This window comes from Cryptotermes secundus, unplaced genomic scaffold, assembly GCF_002891405.2.
Source record: "Cryptotermes secundus unplaced genomic scaffold, Csec_1.0 scaffold665, whole genome shotgun sequence".
In the NCBI taxonomy this organism is placed as follows: Eukaryota; Metazoa; Arthropoda; class Insecta; order Blattodea; family Kalotermitidae; genus Cryptotermes; species Cryptotermes secundus.
In genome coordinates, this window is record NW_019725011.1 from 309,128 (window position 1) to 331,170 (window position 22,043).

General features: G+C 38.3%; 1 protein-coding gene across 1 annotated transcript in view; it reads left to right on the forward strand.

Annotated features, from left to right (window-relative positions):
* The window catches only part of LOC111863210 (RNA polymerase II-associated protein 1), a gene marked incomplete in the record, with an annotated part of 62,675 nt that overhangs the window by 4,336 nt on the left and 36,296 nt on the right, over positions 1–22,043 (forward strand). The window contains 13 exon segments of the mRNA XM_033750968.1: positions 1,011–1,117; positions 1,514–1,649; positions 2,645–3,262; positions 5,109–5,281; positions 6,970–7,137; positions 8,944–9,134; positions 10,506–10,675; positions 11,535–11,703; positions 13,008–13,109; positions 14,208–14,502; positions 14,586–14,657; positions 18,598–18,704; positions 20,032–20,230. Coding sequence (XP_033606859.1) covers positions 1,011–1,117; positions 1,514–1,649; positions 2,645–3,262; positions 5,109–5,281; positions 6,970–7,137; positions 8,944–9,134; positions 10,506–10,675; positions 11,535–11,703; positions 13,008–13,109; positions 14,208–14,502; positions 14,586–14,657; positions 18,598–18,704; positions 20,032–20,230 — 2,507 coding nt within the window.

The following is a 22,043-nucleotide window of genomic DNA, read 5'->3' on the forward strand; positions in this document are numbered from 1 at the left end:
AAATACATCATTGTTAAAAGCTCTATAATCCTAGAATGTATTAGACTAAAAATAAAACTGTACTTGCCTTACAACGTCACTAAGGATTTTAAAAATATAACAATAACTACTACAATTCCCTTTTCTTCTCTTTTTTTTGTTAATTAAAAAAACCTTGCTATGCTTCCTTATGTCCCTGTTGAAGAAACTCATTCAATGTATAGAAAGGACGATCAAATAAAAATAATTTTAATTTATGTTTAAATTCATTACATCCCTTTGACTTTTTAACTTCCAAAGGAAGTATATTATATAATTTAATGCCCACATTAATAACACTTTTCTTAAAAACTGATGTGTTACATTGTTGTACATGAAGATCATCTTTCCTCCTAGTATTATACTCGTATAAATCAGTATTTCTCGTAGTGTATATATTATATCTCTTAAAATAANATTATACTCGTATAAATTTGTAGTATCTGTGCTTTATGTTCAGAAAATCCTGTTTCAATCACCTTAAGATTGTATCCCCCTAAGCCCTTGTTCAGTATTGTTTGATCTATTGCTATTTGACTTCTAGGTCCTATTCTCGTTGGGACATCAACTGTTGCTTGCAATGGCATGGTCATGGCATGTTTGCCAGCGTTTTGAAGGAATATCAGTGAACTCCTCCCACACTACAGAGAATAATATACCCGGCAGTATTCTTCATAGTCACAGTTGTGAGAACCTCAGATCTTGCAATATTCATAATGTTAAACAGTTACGCAACACATGTGTGTGCTATAGTATCCTGTCAGTAGAAGTGTACTATAGAATCTAGACTTTCCGTACTGTGAGTAGACTGTAATGAAGATGCTCTTTATGTTAGCTTGTCTTAAAAGTTTTAGGACAGGCCACAGATTCTCCATAGTTTCAACATTTATCACTGCTACACCAGAAGAGGTGAAATGTAAAGAGCCAAACCTGTTGTGCATACAGGTTGATATGGTAGTGATTGTTTCGTGGAATGTTTACAGTTGGACCAGATATTCTTGGCGAGGTCAAGGAGAAGAATATGACACATATATTTGTGCCACCTCCTAGGGCACTAACATGTGAAGGATTCCCTGAACCATTTGTGAGAGATGAAATGGTATGTTTTTTGTATTGGTGTATCACAATCCTTGTTCAGTTGCACAGATAAATTCGTAATTTAGCCCTTCCCAGTATTAAGCTTAGTGGCCCTCTTTTGGATATTAAGAAGCAGAAATTTTCCATTTTTTACAGGCCTTCTCCTGGAGATGTAGAGTCTCGTCAGAGGTTATACTTATAATACTTTTAATTTATCTTGTACACTGTTACTGATGTTCACTGTAAAATACTTTATCTTCCCATATCTTGCTAAAAAAATTAAGAAACATTTAAAGAATTCCAATTTAAGAAAGCCATCTGAATTTTGCTATGGTGAATTTTCACTCACTGCACATGTTTTTGTGAAACCGATTTAATTTGGCACCAGATCATTTATTTTGTTTTGTTTCATTTACAGCTAGTTTTTAAAGGAAAGAGTATCTTTGCTCAGCAAGTTGAAAAAGTGAGAGGAAGTGGGACACCAAAGGAAATGTTGATGGATACCCATGAAGCAAATCAGCCAGCTGACATTGAGATTGCAGACAGTCAGTTTGGTAAGAAGTTTCCATCACATCATCCATATTAAAATTCATTTTTGCATCTATTACAATTCCAGTGTTAGGTTTGTAACAGTTTTCTTCATAAATCACCTTCACATTTGTCGTGTGTGCCAAATGGAGTAAGGGTATTTTTTTCATGTTCTTACAGTTTCTGTTTGCCTAAAGTATACTGAGCAACCCATTGCAAAGTGTAGTGTCCTTTTCTTGATGCTGATAAAAACTGGCATCATCTGAAGCATGTGCTGATAACAGAAAGTGCTACACTGAACAATGTTTAGAGCCCTTCTTTAGCAATTAACTGAAAAAAGAAAAACATTTCAGTCCATTTTTTCTGAATAGCATATCCAGCAGAATTATTCAACAAACTGTATGTCATAGTTTATAACTTTAATTTGAAACATTTTTTGAAACTCTGTTCAACAAAAACCAAGGAAAAATAATTTATTTCTAGTTTGGGTTTGTGTTTGCAATAAATGAACAGTATGGACAGTGAGGTATGCAGCATTGCAAATAACACATTTGGAAAAAGTATGCATGCCCCATATTGGACTACACCTTTCCACGTTCTACATTTGTTGAATAAAAGCTTAACTCTCTGTTCAACATTGAGTTTGTCTCTCATGTGGTATACTAATGATCATAGCTTTGGTGTACGTTGAAACAAAACCACGTCATGTGTTACAGGCATGTGTTTTCTATGGCAAAGAATGTGTATTTTAATGAACCTACATGAACTACAGATTTACATAATTGGAATAACATGGGAGCATGTTGATGTGTGGTAAAATAGTCATGGCATATTTTAAGATACAGTCTGGACAGTCATCTTTAAAAACCAAAGGAAAAGCAGGGAAAACGGGATCAAGATATTCAGACTAGGTACCTCTTGAACACAAGCTCAATGCAACACAAATTATATAACCTGTTTGGTCATTAGTTTTATGTTTCTCAACATATAAATTGTTTCACTCTCAGAATTTTTGTTATAGGACAAAGAAGCTTTCTATTAACTGGACCCGATGCCCCAGCTATTCACCAAGAGAACATTAAAAAAATGTCTGAAATGTCTACAGAAGAGATACTCCAAGAACAACAAAAACTTACATCTCAACTGGATCCAAAATTGCTTCAGTTTATCCGATCAAGAAGAAAGGGAAAAGAATTTTGTGGGATAGTGGATCAGACTGTCGAACAGCCTACAGATATTCCTGAATTAACCTCTGAGGATTCAAGTTCTATGAAGATGGATACTGATTTACTGTCAGAAGTGTCAAGGGATGTTGGGATGTCACCTTCACAATATAATGTAGACATATCAAATATAAGTCACTCAGAGGACAAAATTCAGATTTCTGGTGCTGCTGTTATGACATCAGGACTTGATAAGCAAGCACAAAGCAATTGCTTGGAGAATGACAGTACTTCATGTCAGACTGATACTGAAATGGGCAGTATAGCAGTTGACTTGCCCGTCAAGCCCAGTGAAGCCAACAAGTGGTTGCACATGGATGTTATTGAGCGCGAGAAGTTGCAGTGGATTGGCAACCTGCCTCCTGCTCCTTCAGCCCCACCAGACACGCCATACTCTGCAAGGTTTGACTTCCAAGGTAGAAAAATAGCATTATATCATGTCCTGTTGAAGTTCTGAATTGAAAGTTAGTTGTTAAGGTTAAAAATTTCTATCTTGGTGACAAATTTGCATTTTGATCTTATAATATTTGCATTATTATGGACATATAGCTTGCACTGTTTTTGTGTTGGCAAATATTTATGTTCTTCTAATTTGCCATTAAACTTCCCATCATTTTATGAATAATTGTTTGTCTTCAAATCACACATGCATATTTCTTCTGACAGCATGATGTATGGCACCATTTATATCCAGAAATCACCCTTCTCACATTTTATTTCCCAAAATGCAATCACATGTTTTTCATTTACAATGTTAGTAAAGTGTATGTGGCCGGTATACAATCTTTTCACGTTTTTTTCAAGTGAAATCTAATTTAATTAAGAAAACTGGAACACAGCAACAGAAAATAATTTTTTCTTCATTGAAAAAATTATGAGAGATTACAGACACTAGAAGCCTCAGTTGTAAAAAAATTTACCCAAGTGATCATTCCAGGATCCTTAAAAGTAAAATTTCTGGAAGTTGAAACAGTTGGAATTGATTCTGTATGTGAGATACAGAAAAGTGGAAGTAATATTTGAAAATGAAGTCAGTTTGAAACTAGTGAACTCAACCAGCGTGAAANGAGATATGTTTATGCAATAAGAACACATATTTTTTTTAGTAATGGCTTCATCTGCTACATCTTATTGAAGTAATATGTTAATATCCTGTTTCAGTGTTTTTGTTGGTCACATATCGAGATTAAATTACCAGAATTTCCATATATATTTGTAATGCCTACTCCAGTGTGTCATTGGTGAGGTGAATCACGGTTTAAGGTTTCTTTCGGGAACTGTGGATTTCAACACTAACTTGAGGAAATTTATTTTATTTTAATTTGAAATTCCTGAGTTCATAAATTTCATAGGCACTTCATGTTGTGACACTTTATGGCATTGGCATAGATATCACTGAGTGGTTTATTCTCTTAAGATATTTGTGTGTTTTAAGAAGGTGTCTTATGTTTATGTGTTTATTTTTAATACTTATATTTTTGTTAAAATAATTTTTCATGTTTCTCATTTCCTGCTTTATGGAAATGATGTGATCATATGGATTGGTAGGTAATGTGTAAATTTAAGTGAACGTTGACATATGTTATACATTTTTGGCATATTGAAAGCAGGAGAGACTGACCTGCATATTGATCTAATCTCCATTTTTGGACTAAAATTATGGAATAAAAATTATAAATATGGTATGTAGGTGGAGCCACAACTTTTTCAACTGTTAGAGCTCAGATTTTCTCGACTTTATGTCTTTGTGACCATATGCTAAGTATGGGTAATTATATAGCATTTATGTGAGCTTTCTGGGTCAAAGGTAATTTTGTTTTATTTACATGAGCTTCCTGTGTCACAGGTTTCAGATTTTGTACTCATAAGGTCCAGTGAACATTTTTCTTTGTCTTCTGCTTCTTTGATGTTTAGCAAAGTCAAAACCTGTGAATGTGGTTAGTTAAGAAAGTATATGGCAACGTACTGGATTTTGAAGTGACTTCTTGCAGCCAAGATTACTCCAAAGCGCAAAAGTAGATTTTGACCCATTACATATTTTTAGAAAAAAAAAAAGTCTTGACTCCTTGAAACATCAGCTTAAGGCTTTCTTTAACATCTGAGACTTCCAAAAATACACTGAATGTTTTTTACGACATGAGTATTTTGAGTAAATTTAACTGTATTTTTATAGAGAGAAGTTTCCATTGGAGGAATGTATACTGCTGCTTCTAGGAACAATAAACTATATGTACTGTGGCTTGAGTATTGTTGTATTGCCAGGTGTTCTGCTGCCATATGCTGATGAAGTAAATGTGACCCAAGCGTTGCATCATCATGGTGAAGAACCTGAGCGTCCAGGCTACACATTGCAGGAACTTCTCAAAATATCCCGCAGTTCTGTTCTGCAACAACGAGTTCTGGCACTTACTACCTTAGCTAACATTCTGGACAAGGTGAAGGGAGTTCAACATATGAAGTTTTCTATAGATCTAAGTGTAACTTCTAAAAATTAGGAACCCTACAGAAATTGAAGAAAATTACAGATATATTACTTTTAGTCAGTTACACAATAACTATATTCCAAGAGATATCTTTGCTTACATATCTGTGCAAGTCAGGTACTTATAGTATTATATCAAAGTATGGTAGATAAAAGAGAAAGTTGTCCCTGGGTTTAATTAATTAAGCACTTTCCATGAAAACATTGGGGAGTGGAGGTATAGCTCCACCATTCTTGACCCCAGAACGAGATGAAGGTGAGTGCTCAGCTTCGCATCCTAGGCACTGTACCCCTAGGGAAAGAGCACCCTGTACTATTGGATAGGAGGCTGGGCGGGCCCCAGAGCCAGTCTAGATACTGTGGAGAAGAGAAAAATAATGATAGCACTATAATTACGTATAGTTACGCTCTGTGAGTGTTCAGTAAGTCCATTTACCAATCCAGACTTCATCTGTAGTCACTCACTAAGAATCATGGAATAGTTTAGGCTGTATGGTGATGTGGTGCCCAGAATTTTGTTGAGCGCGATTCATTAGCATGCACTGTCATGCATTTGAACATCCATATAGCCTTTTTATATTCTCAAAATAATACAAATTTTCCTAAAATGGTATCTTGTAATGTAGGAAATGTGCTCGCAAATTATTTGTGTTATCAAATTTATTTAATTCTTTATGGAATTGTCATTAATTTATTGCCATTGTATAGACTTTCTAATTTTGTGTTTTGATTTTTAGGTATTTTGTGTCTTTCTACATACTTGTGCTAACTTTGTAATTGGCCTCTGTGCTGTTAAGTTTGCACATAAATAAACATGAAATGAATTGAATTGAAATCTGTAAAGCTTTTCACTAAATGTGTGTGTGCTTAATACCATACATAGTTAATTAAATCTTCAGGTGAAGTTCAATTGCCTTATTACCTACTATTTTGTATTTCAACAAGATCTAAATTAGGGTTCAAGAGTTAAGTGTTGCAGTATACATATGAATGGAAAGGCTGGAGTTCTAATAGAAAACTGTGCAGATGACTGGAGGGTGATGTTAAAATGTATCTGAAGAAAGTGCTGCTATGTCATGCAGGATTTATTTAACTTTTGGGTTCTGTTTCCAGAACGTTGGTCTGGTGAGTAATTAATCTTTATTATTATTATTATTATTATTATTATTATCATCATCATCATCATTATTATTATGTTTTTGAACATTATCCATCATCTTGTCTTCATCTAAAAACCGTCCTGTTTATTTTTCAAAACACAACGTTTCAAAGACTGAATTCTGTCTCAGTCATCAGGTAAATCCTCAGTTGGGCCCAATCGATAGAGCTAGTCCCTGTCTCTGGATCTTAGATCTTATTAACCTTTATTGTTTGTACATCAGCCAACTGTGTTGAAGCATGGATGTGTCCAGCAGACCCCAGAAGGCCTAATGTCATACTGTTTGCAGTTTAAATCTCATGGCCACCAAGTTAAAATCCAGCTGCCTGCACCATAGTAATGGGAGATCTAAATCTCCTCTATTCCTGTACATTAAAGATTAAATGAATGCACGGTTATACAGATTTTACTTGTAGCAGTTGACAGAAAAGAGGGTTTTTTATTCATGCATATGTGTCAGTAAAAATGATCTTGCTTTTCAGACAAAGGCTGGCTACTATGATGAGTGTATGGAAGCACCTGTGTTGAATCAGCTGATGGACTCAGACTTGTATCTGTTGTTTCGGTTCTCATTGGATGACAGCTCTGAAGCTGTGGTTACTGCAACACTTCTTGCCCTGAGAAACTTGCTGTTTAATCACCCAGATGAGGTACAATTTGCAGTCATGAAGACACTAGAAAGGAAGGCTCATGCTTCAGGAAATGAAAAATTTTCTGTACCAGTGTTTACAATACCCACCATCAGTTTCTCTGTGTGGATTTTAAAATAGTCTATAGCTCTTTCCTTCTACATCCTTTCTGGCATAACGTTCTTAATTAGCTGATCATAAAAACATGCTATTGGATCTTAGCCTGAACCAATTTAATCCAGATCACATCCCAGTTTCTCATAAATTAGACGTGTCAAATACAGTGGAATCCTAATGTAAAATTCCTGCATTTCTCGAAAATTTTCCCTGGTCCCAGTTGAAGCCAAATATAAAGAATGTATGTTTTATTTTCCCAGACTCATCAAATTTTGATATAGTAAATAATTCGCATTCCATGTAGAGGCAGGTTAGCATACCTCCACCATAATCCTTCAAGTTGAAGGTGACAAAGAGAACCTGATACCTGGAGGTATAACTGTACCATCCTGTCACTGGGGGACATAAATGCAGAGGCTTGGTTCTCCAGGTTGCGGGCGGATACAAGGCTGATGGCCTTGCTCTGCAAAAAAAAAAAATGTTGGAAATTCTAAAGAAGTAAAAACTGGCGGTTCTAATTTAGACAAATCTGGCAAATATTCCGAGGGAGGCTGTGGCTCAAAAAGAGCTGTCTTGCTGATGGTGATGATGATGAGATTAACCACAGTGAGTGCAAGAAATTTTTGAACTTCAGAACTTGTACCACAGTGTGGTGTGATTGTGGTCGAAACAACAATTAATATTCCCACTTGGTCAGACCATATAAAGAAAACTGCATTCCCACATTAAAGTGGTCTATCTTTTGAAATTTCACATGTATAAAATTGAAGTAAAGCGTCACACAACCCAAGTATCTTAAAATAAGTAGAGATGATAAAATGTTATGCTATAGTCTAGTGTAAACACACTTTATCATAGTAGCTATAGGATATATAAAGGCTACGTACTCACTGTCATCACAGCCCCAGTGCTGTTCATATGGAGAAAAAAATCACATGGATCAAACTCGTGCATATAAGAGTAGAATTAATGATTTTTCCCAGGGTTGTTTCTCTAAGAGGAAGATTTTTGTATTCCCTACTTTTTTCAATGACATGCCTTTTGCAAGAAGAAGTGGAATGTACAGACGGATCGATGGATATATAGCTATTATATTGCTGGTGTAATTATATATCATTTGTGCAAAAATTTTTTAAAATTATATATAGTAAGTCTTTTACAATAGTGGACAGTTTCTTGATATAATTTTGCATAACCCCCCACGTCAGCAAAAACTGATTCAATATAAGAAGAGCCATCCCCCCAGAGATTTATTAAATATGAATTTCACTGTATTACAGTGCAGTTTTGCAGAATGTGTGGTGTAAGACATTGCTGCCTATTGCAGATTGCTGCAAAATCATAATGTGTAATATTGTATACTGCATGGCTGCACCATAGCTCAAGCGGTTAGTCACTGGCTTCCCACCACGGCAGCCCAGGTTTGATCTCGGGTCTGGTCAAGTGGGATTTGTGGTGGACAAAGTGGCGCTGGGGGCAGGTTTTCTCCAAGTACTTTGGTTTCCCTTGCCAATCTTCATTCCACCAATTGCTCCACAATCACCACCCTCACCTATCAACTGGGGATGGTACAATAGGCCAGAAGTGGCCGCAGTACAAGGGACTTAGTCCCACCCCACTAGCAATAACAAAAATAATATTGTATGCTCCATGCTGAGGGGTTGGAACAGCATGTCTGGTCTACATTAGATACCTAAATTGCACTTGTAGCTTTGCCTGGACCGGTTACTTGGGCTCTGGAATGGACAGTACCAGCCAACCCTCATGGTGAAGACTGAGGTGACTAAACCCAGTGAGAAGACAGAGCAGGGGGATGAAGAAGCCGAGTTGAAGGATCACCAAATTCTGAGGTTGGACATTGTGAAGGGTGCACTGAGGACAGATTTGATACTGAGACTGAGGTAAGACGGTCGCCATTCTAAGAAGTAACCATTGTTGTTTTAGTGTTGATGCTGTAGGTATAGGCACACTACTTCTTCAGATAGAACATCCTAGAATTGTGTTTCAGAATCATCTGAACTTCCAAAATGTGAGTACACCTACACTTCACATATTTTATAATGCATTAATTAATTCTTAGAGTGTTTATCAAAAATACTGGTGTTGTTCTTTCATGAATGCCAAACTGAAGACAACATATTCTTTACATTCCATATGCTGATTTTCATTTATCATGAAACCAATACATGCAATAGAACATGCATTATTATATGAAGATTTTGATATGTGACGCCTGCGAGCTTGACCATGTAGTCTGAGATCCCATACTTGGAAATATTTTATTCATATACATGAGATATCACCAAGTCAAGGTGCCTCACTTCTGTAGATTGTGTTTTTTTTTTCAAATAATATTACTTCTACTGGCAAAATGGAATAAGCAGTTCAAGCTCCATAGTGTCAGGTATAAACATACCTGTGGTCATATTCCATTTATACAAGGAAGTGACAATATGGTTCATGGTATGGATTACAGTCTACCATTGTGAATATGTGCAACAATTGATCTTTATTGGAATTGCAAGTGATTCTGTATCTGCTGAACATAATGTGACCAGATGGCTGAAAGTCAGAATAATTTAATGAATGGATTGACCATTGCTAGGCAACAGCACAGTAAACACATTTCCACAGGAACAGATACTGACACAACAATAGAGGATGCAGCATTTTCTGTATTGTCCATTGCAAAATTATATCCCGAGGACCAGCTGGACAAACATGTGAGTCAGCAGTCAGTCGGAGGTGGCGGTTATCAGCGTTGAGTTGCATTGTTAAGAGCCGTTACCTAGCAGTGACTAGTAAACAAACAGAGGACTTTATATGTCCTGTAGTTGTAATGATTTAGAGTGTGTAAATCAGTGATTATGTGTAGTTATGAGTTATAAATATTCAGTAAATCCAGTTGTCAACTCAAACCCTGTTTCTAGTCACTAACACATGACTGTAATAAAATGAAATTACATGACTGAATCAGTTGATATGAGGTGATTACTGAGATTTGAGTCCACAGCAGTGAATATCATATCAAGATTGTGGTTTTCTGGGATGTAACATAGTGTCATATTCCAGAAGATTAATCTTGACATTTAAGTAGTTAATTATGAATACTCAGTGAAATAAAACATTTGCTGTATGCATAACTGTTTTATGAGAAATTTTGTTTCCACATTTCTGAGCAGTAGACCCAGATAAGAGCACTTTCTACTCTTTCCTTCTTAAGCCACACTGTAATCTTCATAACTGTTAAATCTTAAAGTGCGTTGTTTCAGGTATATCCTGGAAACATTGCAGCCAGGTCCAAAAGCTGTCATCAGTGTGCTGGAGATCCTTACAAGGATTGTTCGCCACTCTTATGATTCCGCACTTGCAGTAACCTGTTGTCCTAGATTGCTATCTATAATCATCAATAATTTTGTGCGAAGTGGTTGGAGAGGCATAGGTTTGTACCAGCTAACGGATAACATGTCAGTAATTTTGTCATGCATAAGTCTCCAGTGTATGACATATAAGCTTTGTTTCTTTCCTGTATTAATTGTTACTGAATGTTTACTTCATTCGTTAATGATTCCCGAAGGCAGTTGAAAGAGTTTTGTGTTTTAATTTATTTTTACTTTTACTTGTTTCTCCTGTGTAGACTTTTCTTTCTTCCATGTACTTCTAGATCTAATTATTAAATTTCATGCTTATAAGATTTTCCTTGATTTAGTGTTAAAGTCCATTGTCTGGCAGAGAACTTTGAAATAACAGTTTCATTTTATTTCCCTTAATCCACTGTTTTCTGTTCCTATATTCCATCATCCAAATTATTATCCATATTGTATACTGTCTTATACTTTTTTGATTTCTCTAAGTTCCCCCAAGTGCCAGATTGTATCAAGTCCCAGCTGACACCCATGGTTTACCTGAAATGCCAGTTAATTGGTCCTGTTACACACCTCACAAGCAGTGGTCAGTGAGTGATGCCTTGTATTTATGTCATGAGTGGCAGTGAAAAACTGAAGTGCTCGTAAGAGATCCTGCTGTATTGCCAGTTTGGAAACATAATATGCCAGTGGATTCCATCTGTCTAAACTGTGACACATCCTTTCATCCTCTACTGATGTTGATCTAATTCACAGGATGATATCTTCTCATACTTCCAGTAAATTATTGAAAAAAGAAAAAAAAGTTCAATATATACAAATATAGCATTCATATTAACAGAGTCTCTAACAATGTTGAGAATGTCATTCTGTGTATGATGCATGGTATTTATCATACTGAATTATTGTAATGATGGTGTACTGTCTCTTTTAAAGCTGCGTCCTGTAAGTCCTCAGAGACGTCTTCAGTGTATGGAGTCCCACAGGTGGAAGCCCTCAAACTGCTGCGAGTGATAGCCAGTTGCTCCCGTTCCATGGCATCAGACCTTGTCCACAAGTTTCGGGTGGTGGAGTCTATAGCCAGTTACATCAGTATTGTTCCAAGGTAACTACAAGGTGCTTATGTTCAGTATTCTGGTTCAAGGTGTCCACTGAACAGGCTCGAGAAGCTAGTGTACGTCTCCAGGAGGACTGGTTTATGTGAGACTCCTGAATCTATGGGTCCATGAATGGTTGCTGGGAAGAGGCATAGCTTTAGTGGTGGTTGGGTTGAAAATTTTAAATGAAGGCTTGGCTGGTATTTAAAATTATGTTTAGACTTGAACTGTCTCCCATCACCAGCCACTTCTCTGTTTTTCTTTTGTGTACATACATGACCAGCTCACTCTCAGTATTATTTGTGTTGTTTGGATTTCATTGTTTTTTCATTTTACTTCTGTGATGAAGGCTTCGAGCAGGGCTTTATAAATACTTACAGGTACTATATGTAGTTGTTGTGAACATCAGCTGCTGTATTTTGGTCATCTGACATCCATATACTCAGTATGTTCCCCAGCTGATTACAGTAGAAGAGAAAGTGTAGGGGAGGCATGGGGATAGAGTTTGCTCATCAGCCAAACCTGGATCCACATTTTGTTTGTGCACAGATGATAGCCAATATCTGTGTCTAAACTTAGAGTTTCAGTACATTTTGAATACTCAACACTGACCATGGTTCAGAGCTCATGGTAAGCTCCATATTTGCTTTCATTCTTGCAAACGTCCTGTCATTGGAAATAATGGTTCCACGTGGGTGAGTACTCAGCAAAGAGTGTAGATTCTTCCACCTTGTTGAGTAGGCAAAGACAATGAAGAATGTTGAGGCCATGAGCAGACATTCACCATTCACAACAGAAAAAGCTTCTCAGAATTGTTACATAGCCATTCAGAGAGCTGGAGAAGAGGAAGTCAGGTATTTAATATGAAACGCTGTGAAAAATTACGGCATGTAATACAAACAGAACAAACTCCATGGTTTCAGTCCACAAGCGAACTTACCAATCGAGCAACCACTGCTTGTCAGCGAAGTTAGTACCAACTTTTAGCGGATAGAGGGTGTCATGTGGTCAGTGCAACAAATCCCCCCCCCAGCCATTAATTTTGCTTTTTCACAGCTGCTATGATTGATTTATATTTAGTAATAATATGTCACTCTGTTGCATCTGTATATATTGTAACTGTTATGTATAATTCTGCTTGTATGGGTTGTGTTATTAAACTAAGGAATGGAGTATATGTGTTATGAACATAAAACAAATTCCAGAGACTAATGCCAAGGTCCATTCAAAATATCACTTGGTGTCTATAGCATTAAGGACCATTGTATGTTGGCATACATTTTTGTCTCTCAAATTTATGTCACTCTTTCAGGGAGTGTGGTCTTCCTGAACAAGAGGCTGTACGACTGTGCCTGGAGAGCATCTACTTATGGAGCACCCTACTGGCTTATAGCTTGTCTGATGGACACTTTGTGTGAGTCATATTTACTGGAAGTTCATTAATTTATGGTTGTGAAATAATGAATTTTATGTTTTCATTTTTGCGTTGTGATAGCATACTATCACTTTATATAAGAAAAATGTGGAGTGTATTGAGAGGTTGAGAATAAAGCAAAAAGTTCCTATGAACATATATCTGCAAACACACTTTTTCCAAGATACAGCCTCATTTTGTTTCAGGTGATGTGAAAAGCAAAAAGTGAAAAATGAGTTTATTATTAAGAGCCTTATCTTCTAAGATATGTGTAGTCTGTTCAGAGTCAACTGATCAAGCTTATTCTTTGAATGTTATATTTTAGCGTCCTGTTGCACTGATTTTCATCCATTATATGTATACAGTGGCCGTCTTGCAGTGCACTTAATTTCACCCGTCACTTCACAACATGTTTCGGCAACATAGTGCCATCATCAGATGTCCCAATTACGTCAATCTATTGCAAGTTTTGGTGAGTGTAGATTTATCATAGTTGACGAATACGGACTTTTTGAATACTTTTTAAATGGTGTTGTGAAAACATGTGAGGGTGGGCAATGCAATAGATTGACGTAATTGGGACACCTGATGATGGCACTATGTTGCCAAAACATGTTGTGAAGTGACGGGTGAAATTGAGTGCACTGCAAGACGGCCACTGTATACATATTATTATTCTTTGAAGGTGATATGTTCTTCTGAAATGTTACTTGAGTTTCTCCAGGCTACACAATGCTCCATCCCAGGAGGTAGGGTACTTCATATGCATCACTGTAAGAACCCTAAATCAAACAGTAAATTATTAGTTGATAAAATCTGTTAAATGTGCAGAAGGAGTTCTTGAAAAATAGGGGTCCATGAGTAAAAGTAGTCTTGGTAATAAAAGGGGCCCTTGGTAGTGAAAAGGTTGGGAAATACTGTTTTATGGACTCCAGCCAAATGGTAGGAGTAAGTTCTGTCAAGCCACTTGCTTTATGTCATAAGACTTTGAATGTCTTATTGCCTTATACTTTGTTGTTGTTCAGAATGTAAATTACACATGGTGTCAAGACCAAAATTGATGGTGCAGAAAGAATTGTTATGTCTTTTTGTTTTCAGTGATTTATATCCTGTGCTCATGAGTGTGCTTCACTTTCATCACTCTGCTACATCAACTTCAGAGTTAGGTTCCCAATTTGGCCATGAGCATGGGGCAGCAGTGATGTCTTTATTGAAAGAAGCTATGCTAGTTGCAGATGCCCAGGGGAAGAGGTCAGCAAGGCAGAAAGTAGCAAAGAGTACTCAGCGAATTGAAGTGACTATTTCTTATGAACATCTGTCTGGCTTCAGTCAAATTCTACATTTATGCCTAAAAAAGTGGATAAATCAATTGACAAGGGCTGAAGAGGTCACGGTAAGTGGCACATTATGTACTAGAAACAAAATACTTGAGCATGGTCTTTGAATTTGCTGTAAATATTGTTTCTCTTCTTACAGTTTTCTGCGTTGAAGTTGGTTGCAGCTACTCTGAATTGTTCAGCAGTGCAATACTCTATATTCCTTGGTCAGGTATGTTGCTGTCACACTGTAGTATCAGCTTAGACTTGAAGATAAAGCTTCCTAGTACGGGAGTTGGTGGTATAACCTATCTACACTGTATCATGTCAATATTGTTTTGTTCAGTCTTTGTTACTAACTAATAAAAAATTACTATGTCGCAGTTCTTTCAGATAATAATGAGAAGAAAGATGGACTTGAAAGGATTCTGACGATGGTGTATACTGTACTTCTTTTGGCTTATTTTGGACTTCATCCATCGTCTGGTATGTAAAAGACAAAAAACCGCGACATTTCGGAGACTGCATCTGTCTCTGTCTTCAGGTGGATAGGAATAGTCTCAATCACTGGACCAGTGACTGAGACTAGCTCTTTCTAACGGGCCCAACTGAGCAGGTTTATCCTTCCCTATCCACCTGAAGACGGAGACAGATCCAGTCTCCGAAATGTCGTGGTTTTTTGTCTTTTACATACCAGACGATGGATGAAGTCCAAAATAAGCCAAAAGAAGTATAAGAAAGATGCTTTATAGATAGAGCAATGCGACTATAATAGGCATTAAAATAGGTCCTGTGAATTGCATTAGCACCTCCTTGGGCTAAGACAATGTGGATAGCTTAAGTGAGCTACAGTAAGAAAGGACATGGAATACAATGTGGTTGAAATATGATTGGGACTGATTTTTTTTTTTTAACTGTAATAAACAAACACTTACTTGCACCTGTCAGTCTTCAACATACTCCCCTCCGGAGTCAACACATTTTTTCCAGCGTTCTGGAAGCATCCTGATGCCCTTTTCAAAAAAGGCTTGTGGTTGGTGGCATATCCACTCCCTAACAGTCTGGATGATGGTGTCGTCCACAAACCGCATGCCTTGTAAGTCTGATTTGAGCCTTCCGAACAGGTAGAAATCACTTGAGGCCAAATCGGGACTGTACAGCAGATGTGTCAGAAGGTTCCATTTCAAATTCCGGAGGGTTTCCATTGTTTTGGCCATATGGGGGCGTGCATTGTCTTGAAGGAATGCTACCCACTTTCCACCTGTCTTCTGCTTGGATCGGTTCTTTTCCTTCACATCTGTTGCCAGGAAGTCTGAGTAATAAGCTGCATTGACTGTTCTGGCATCTGTCAGAAAGTCTACATGGATAACCCCCTGCCAGTCCCAGAAGAACGTTGCCATCACTTTTCCTACCGAATGGCTCCTCCGTGCTCTCTTGGGTTTTGGAGAACTGGTATGCTGCCATATGACTGCTGGGACTTGGGAATGAAGTAGTGCACCCACATTAAATCAGTGGTCACTATAGACTTCAAAAATGCATCCACCTTTGTCTTCAAACTACTGTAGGAGATGACTGGCAGCTTGCATGTGCACCATTTTGTTCACATCTGTCAAAGTGCATGGCACCCACCGTGCATTCACCTTGCGATAGTGCAGGTGGTATTTTATGATGTCTTCTACACTACCAAGACTGATGGACAGCATTGCACCAAGTTCCTTGATACTGATGCACCTAGTCTCACAAATAAGCGCATTTGCATGATCAAGGTTTGGCTCGGTGATGAATGTTCGCGGCCGACGATCATGCGGTTCATTCTCCACACACTCTCTGCCCTCTCTGAAGCATTTACACCACTCCAACACACAGGTCCATGAGAGACACTCTTCCCCATACTGTTGTTGGAGTCTGTGGTGAATTTCAGACAGGACGTTTTCTCCAACAAGGAATTTGATCACAATGCGTTGTTCCACGCTCCACTGTGCCTTCTGTTCTCTCATCATACTAACAACTCCCATACAGGACTGAACAGTGCGTTGTTCCACGCTCCACTGTGCCTTCTGTTCTCTCATCATACTAACAACTCCCATACAGGACTGAACAGGTTCTAACCTGAACAGGAGGGAGGGTGGAGGTTGTGGCTTCACTCTCTCAAGGTCGCACAGCTGCTGCGCAGTGCGGCTTGTTTACACACAAATCAGTCCCGATCATATTTGAACAACCTTGTATGTAGCACCATACTGGAAATGTGGTGTCTGGCCTTTATGTGGTCAACAATAACGTTCGCGAACTACCTCATTGCTGAATATCATTGTGGTCACCTTCAAAGTACTCCACTAGGGAAGCTATGCACCAATGCCAGCGCCTAGTGTACCCTGCAAAACAATTTTGAGCTGGTTTTGTGGAATACCTTCAGACCTGCTGTCGTATTACTCCTGATGTCATCAGAATTCCTTCCTTTCCATATTTCCTTTATCTTCAGGAACAGAAAAAAGTCACCAGGGGCTAGATCCGGTGAATAGGGAGGGTGTTCCAGCACAGTTATTTGTTTACTAGCTAAAAACTCCCCACAGTCAATGCTCTAATTCAAGCTCCAACATCCTTGCGACAGCACACCCAAACACACTTAGACAATAATAGACACCACTCAGAAAGATAATGCCATAGATCAACAACAACACAGCTGTGAAACACTACTATGCCAACATCATCGAACAATACTGAGGTTTCTGTCCACTGCCGCCATGGCAAGAACACGTTGGTAAGTTCGTGAACTTTATTGTCATACCTCGTATGGCTCCCTTTGAGGATAGTGGAGCTAATGAGATTCTTGTAAAAATATTTTGTTTCAAGATTATAGCATTAAATGCTGTAGCAAAGGAATGGAAATTGGTTTCAGATCTGACATCTATGAGCATTTCATGTTGGAGAAAGGGTTACAGTTAGTAGACTGGCAATTAGGATTACATTCATCATGACTTGTAAGTCTGTGAAAGTCTGTGAACATTTAATGAATGATGAAAAATAAAATGGTGGGGTAAGCAATGAGTTTTTTCCCAGTTTTATGCTAATACCTCCCTGGCATTCATCAGAAGAGACAGGGAAACTGTGAGGAGCCTCAGGATATACTAACGTGTTGAAGATTTGAATTTTGTGTGCCCCAAGTATTAGGTGACTTGGGTTTTATATCAGTTTCTTCAGTCCCTTTAAGTGATGGGTGGAATAGTATCTTGAAATGGTCTCATGATTGCATCCTCTCATATTCTGTCACCATTCATTATTCTTCTGACATATTGTATGTTATTTAATAACATAAGAACGTGTGTGCATGCATACTTGTGTGTACAGACATAAAACAAAAATGGCACATCCTTTGATATTTTAAGAGAAAGAAAGAGATTACTTGGGAATCGAAGACATAGATATGGAACTGGGACTCATTTTGTAATGTTCTAATTCTTGAAGCTGGATGCAAAGGACAGATTATGCCCCTAAAATCAAGGATGCGGTCCTAAAGGCAAAAGTACAGAGGCATGTGGCATACGTTTCCAGGATGAAAGAGGTGTTCATGAATCATGATATGAGACCATTCTCATTGTTTACAAAATGATAGCTTTGCACTTTAAAATGCAGAATGGTAAGAAAAACAGGACATGAAAGCGACATACTTAAAGTGGTTGACACCTCAACCTCATACAGAGAGGTTGATATTGAAACAGTCACTAATTGGAAAACCTTTAATAAAAAATTGTTAAAATTTTCCTTTTGAATATTTTCATGAATATAATATTCCATAATGAAAGTGAAATTATGCCTTTTAAAGAAAACAATAATAAGAACAGCTTTTATTAGTTGTTGTTAAACATTACATATGTTGGCAATACTGTCTTTAAATGAAGTGCCAGGACAATATCCTGGCATTCATGAAAGCATTAGGGAGTTGCCTGGGACCATACTGCTTTGAGTAGAGCCTTACCTTTTGTCTGTCCTTCAGTCTCTAACGCACCTTCACATGATGACTCCATTTTCATAGATGAAGTGCCAGCAGTTAGAGAGTGCAGCTATTTAAAGGTCATGTTGAAGTTTTAGTATCAGTTGTTGAATATGTTGCCAGTTATTAAACATAGCATTTTGTCAACTTGAAGCTTATCGTAACTTATTTGGGGTTGTTTCAGCCTGGGCTGGTTTCAGTTTCTCTGCTTGAGATCGAAGATCTGATGAACTGTGCCATTCTGCCATTACTGAACAGCTCAAACTTCAAGCTCATATGCAGTAGAGTCAAGTGAGTGTCATTTGCTGTGGCACTACTGCCTTCATCTGTTTGCTCGCAATGAAATTGAAAGGTTCATTTATGAGACGAAATCACATGAGAGGCAGACTCAACTAATTTAATTGTAACTAGATGGTGAGATGGTGTCTGGTGGAGGGATATGAACTTAACACATTCGCTGCTGCATTAATTGCTCATGAATACATAACTTTCTCTGGGAGAAGATGTTTCTTTTAGGGGTTTATATGAGATATAATGAGGGTATGTGGTAGCGTAGTTGGTTAAGGCACTATGCTACAAACCAGGATGTGGGTTCAAGTCACGATGAGGTGGATTTTTTTTCAATTTACCTAATTCTTCCAGCTGTACTATGGCCCTGGGGTCGACTCAGTCTCTAACAGAAATGAGTACCAGGAATCTTCCTGGGGGCTGAAAGGTGGCCGGTGCATAAGGCTGACAACCTTACCACCATCTGTGAGACGATTGTCTAGAGAAAATGTGGGAGCCTCAACATCTCACAACCCTATGGGCTTCCATGGCCTGTTACAGGGATAACTTTACCTTTTTTAACTTTTATGTGAGATATAATGTGCCAGATATTAGTAATACCATTATTAATTTTTGTCGTGAACCTTTAAAATTGCCTATGATGAACGTATGTGTCAGTGGCACTGAGAAATAGTGAATGTCAGGACATGTTTGTTGCAGCCACATCATTGGGAACTGAAATATATCTGAGGTATAAATTTAGCATTGATACTGTCAGCAACATAACACATGACCGCGCCATAGCTCAAGTGGTTAATCACTGGCTTCCCACCGCAGCGGCCCAGGTTTGATCCCGGGTCTGGTCAAGTGGGATTTGTGGTGAACAAAATGGCGCTGGGGCATGTTTCCTCCGAGTACTTCAGTTTCCCCTGCCATTCTTCATTCCACCAATTGCTCCACAATCACCCTCACCTATCATCTGGGGTTGGTACAATAGGCCAGAAGTGGCCGCAGTACAGGGGACTTAGTCCCACCCCACTAGCAATAAAAAAGAAAGCTAACACACATTGCTAAGTCAATTTAAGAAAATGAACAATAGCAGTGTGGTGCCTGCATAAAATATTTCAATATAACTAATGAAGTGTTGTAACATGGTACTTAGTTTCTGCGGTGATATGTTATGAACATGTCCGATGGCTGTTTGTGATCTAATTCTTCACAACCATAAACTGCACTGTGCCAGCTTCTGTCTGAAGCATTCTGGGAGGTGATTCTCAGAACCGAGAAGAATCTGGAAGATGCAAGGAAGTATCATTGGCAGTGAGAAAGATCAGGTTCCTGTTTTGTGCAGGTCAAGCTCTTGTCTGCTGAGCATGAAACGCTCTGGGAAGGATCGTGATCCTCAGTCACTTCCGTCCCTTGGTGCACTGGTATGGGGAGGAAGGGAGGTCATGCCATCCATAAGCCCCACGTCTCCACTGGCCTTACTTCAGGCTCTTGCACACTTTCTTACATCTGTATGCTCTGTGCACCAAGGAATTCACTTACAGGTCAGTTGTGTACTTGATTACACAGTTTTTGTACTCTGCAGTATTACATCGAAATAACCAAATTTTCATTCTTGAACTTTGCCTTGACAGTTATTATGAAATTCAGATTCTTCACTTTGTCCACTAATCCTAAGAAAATGCAATGTATGAGCTGTACTACACATGTAAAAGTTCTCATAAATTTCTTACATGAAGAAATTGAAAGGGGTAATACTGTATTATAAAAGATTGGGCACTTCACAAGTTGATACATATGTAAGTTGTTTGGTGAGATGTCATTATAGTCATTGTCCCAAAGTGAAGAACATTTCAACGGTAATGTAATTTTAATGATACTTAATATTCACAAGAACTTTTTACAGTAACTTTTTTAGTAATATATGCTTTTCTCCGGTCTAGAAACCTGAGATTAACGGCCATGGGGATCCGTTGTGCTGACCACATGACACCCTCTATCAGCAAAAAGTTGGCACTAACTTTGCCTACAAACGGCGGTCGCTCAGTATAGTTCGCTTGCAGACTATAGGTCACAGAGTTTATGTCCTTTTCAGTTGGAGTTCATCTTAGTGGTAGTGTGTCCCCTGTGTGAAGACAGAAATGGTGAACTTAACTTTATGACATACAAGTTACAGTCACAGAAATTTTTTAGAAAGTGAAGCTGTCAAAACAATATCTGGGCCCTGCAGCTCAGCTAAGTGCCTGCATCCATATTGTCACATACATATATATGTGTGACTGTAGATGGGATGTGGGTTGGTGAATGGATTTATTGATCACTTATAGCCACGACTCTGGAGTACAAGTAATTACAGTTTTATCGCTGATTTACACACTTTACAAATCACTAGCACATGCTAAGTCTTCTCAATCTTCATTAGTTGTATCCTGGCAATGAATTTTATAACAGTCTCACTGTAACTACAGCACACATAAAGTCTTCTTTTTACAGCCACACTCTTGCAACTAACTCTTTTCTTCACCACCGAACTTTCAAGTCTCAACTAAACTGGATCACCATCTCTTCTCAGCCTCCCTTGCAGAGTTCACCTGAACTGCCAATCCTCAACTGAATTACCCTAGTTGTCTTCTTTATATCTCCTTGGTACAGACCACATCAGAAACACCATTCTTCTGTTGTTGCATGCATATTAATTTTTGTGGGACTATGTTTACCGAGCCATTGCTCAGAAATGCCAATTTGTTTATTCTATTATATAGCAATGGCTGTACGCATTTGTTTCAAGGTCTTTGCCTAGCAACAGGTGTATATGACACAATATTATAGTATTCACAGAGTTCAGGACTCAACTTCCTTCAGTTCCCTCTGGAGGTTCATGATAATCACAACACAAAAAGTTATATTTATGCTAAGCGGCCTCCATAGTCCAGGGGTAACGTTCCCACCTCATGACTCAAGGTACGCAGGTTCAAACCCAGCGGAGGTCGTGGAATTTTTAAGGGCAGAAAAATTCAGGGAACAAGTCCTCCAGTAGGGACTTGAAGCCGTGGGTCCTGTGTCGTAGATTTACGGCACATAAAAGATCCTCATGTCTCTAGGAGACCTCTGAGCAAAATTAGGCAAAGTTTCCCACCCAAGTAGTTTCCAAATCCTCCGGTAGATGGGGAAGTATCGGAAACCACTGCCAGCTTCGCTGGCTGAACGGGGCCGATAGCAAGCACCAGTACCGGCAGGGTATGGCGACTGGTAGAATATCAAAGGGGGACGTACAATAGACTATTAGTCGCGGTGCATGGGGAAACCCACCCCCTCTAATAATAATAATAATAATAAATAATACACGGGGACCACATA